This window comes from Psammomys obesus, unplaced genomic scaffold (assembly GCF_907164565.1).
Source record: "Psammomys obesus unplaced genomic scaffold, mPsaObe1.curated_primary_1811, whole genome shotgun sequence".
Lineage (NCBI taxonomy): Eukaryota > Metazoa > Chordata > Mammalia > Rodentia > Muridae > Psammomys > Psammomys obesus.
This window is the reverse complement of record NW_026596415.1, coordinates 2,718,233-2,720,230: the sequence shown is the minus strand read 5'-3', so window position 1 is coordinate 2,720,230 and position 1,998 is coordinate 2,718,233. Positions and strand designations below refer to the sequence as shown.

General features: G+C 49.4%; 1 protein-coding gene across 1 annotated transcript in view; it reads right to left on the bottom strand.

The window, feature by feature from the left end:
- Positions 1–1,239, bottom strand: part of Cpped1 (calcineurin like phosphoesterase domain containing 1) — a 104,332-nt gene extending 103,093 nt beyond the window's left edge. The window contains exon 1 of the mRNA XM_055597770.1: positions 1,090–1,239. Coding sequence (XP_055453745.1) covers positions 1,090–1,159 — 70 coding nt within the window. The 5' untranslated portion in view covers positions 1,160–1,239. The remainder of the gene's footprint in view (positions 1–1,089) is intronic.
- Between the last annotated feature and the right edge of the window lie 759 nt (positions 1,240–1,998).

The following is a 1,998-nucleotide window of genomic DNA, read 5'->3' as shown; positions in this document are numbered from 1 at the left end:
ACACACACACACACACACACACACACACACACACACACACACACACACACACATTAAATTTGCAGAAAATATACCGCAGATTTTTTTTCCCCAGTCCACAAGTGGATTTTTGGCTGTGCACAACCTGTGCAAAATCTTGAATTGCAAAGAGGGAAAAGAACCAAAGGCCTAACAGAGAATTGTAATGTTAATCTTCTTTGGCTATAGCCAGAGTAAGTCTGAGGAAATGAGGATGTGAAGGTTGAAAAGGAGCCAGACTTCCCAGTCCCAACGGGCTGTGAAAGAGAAGAACAGGTGCCAAGGCCCTCCAGGGTTTGGAACCGGCCTGCTTCTTTTTCAGAGCAGTTCAGGCAAATTAGAGGCATGAGAACTGAGTAAGAAAGGGTAAACATGAGTCAAGAAAGATAAAATTTCCTGTGGTTCTAAACTAACAGCTTGAGAGAAACTCACCCCTAAGTTCCCAACTGAACAGAGGGGAACAGGAGCCAATCGCGTTCCTTCTGAGCAGCTCTAGCCCAGCATTATCTTAACACCTATAGCATATGTTCCACCCTTGGTTACAGTAATATTCTGACTGTGCTAACGCTCCCTTTGAGACCAGACAGAGGGCCAGATTATCTAAGACCAAAGTCCAGGACCGCTACCCGGACCCAGCCTGCCTTCCCCCTCTACTGTTACAATAAACAGCCGGATATAAAATACAATCTTTCCACTGTAACAACCTCTGACACGCATCCCTCGCTTGTCAGGTGCCTCCCATGAGTTCGTTGTGGTCGGGTTCTACAGATGAGGAAACTGAGGAAGTCGGAAAACTGGTCCCAAGGCAGAGCCCAAGCAGTTATTCACTTCTCTGCCAGCTCCACCCGACTTCCGTTTTTTGTTTTGTTTTGTTTGCTGTTTGCAAGGTCAGGTCAAGGCCAGTGAAGAACCAGCACTGCGAGGGACCCACACATTGGTCCCCAGTGCGGTGCGGTGCGCAACCCGCGAAGGGGTCCGGCTGGCAGTGCGCGCCCGCGACCGAAAGGTTCCCCGCGCGGAAGGTTCTGCAGCTCTGGAGTCCCCCTTCCCGGGCGAAGAGCCAAGCAATACCTGAGGAAAATGCGTCCAGGGTCCTGCCCCGGGCTCTGTGGAAAACGTCCCCCGCCTCCGCAGCCGACATGGCGAGCGGCTTTCTGGCCTTGCCAGGGCACGTTCTGTGGGAGGAGGAAGCGCCTCCACACCGCCCCGCAGCCCCGCCTGAAACAGTTTCTGGAACCCGCCCTCAGCTCGGAGGGACAGGCAGGGCGGAGCTGCCCCGGGTGCTGCTAGTACTGCCTGGGCGGGACTAGGGAAAAGCCACCCCTCAGGTCTTGGTTCCACTTGCGCAGGGACCGACTGGGTGTTAAGGCTTTGAGGTCTGGAGTTGACAACCATAGGGCAGCTTCGTAATTTGGGATTTCAGACTAACAAAAACAGCAAAAAGAAGTTTAGTATCTCCCATGCAATACTTGGGAGATACTTATGCTGTTATTATTTTTTAATTTGTTTATCTGAAATTCCATTTCAACCTTATGCCCTAAACTTTATGTTGCAACCTTTCCAAACTACCTACCATAATCTCGGGAGCCTTTAAGGCATCTGGACTGCCTGGACAGAGCCACTGTTACTGTCACCGTTTTCTCTTGCTGTGCAGCGGGCATAGCCCTAAGCACTTTGTGTTTAGCTCAATAACTAACTCATTGGCTACACTTGTCAGATAGGGAAACTTATGCTCAAGGAGGGACACAACTCTTCAAAACTAAGAACTGCAGGCAAGCAAAGCAAAATGGAATCTGTCCAGCTCAAAAGCCCTTAAACTGAACTACAACCCTCATACTTGCTACCAGTCCAGATTTCAAGGTAGAAATGTTGAATTCAGATCTCCCACAAGAGGAAGTTTTGATTAAGCACTATAGGGAATTCCTAGGATATGCCAAGTTTGTGAAATTCTCTTGTGCAGTTTGAACACTTCTCTTTTCA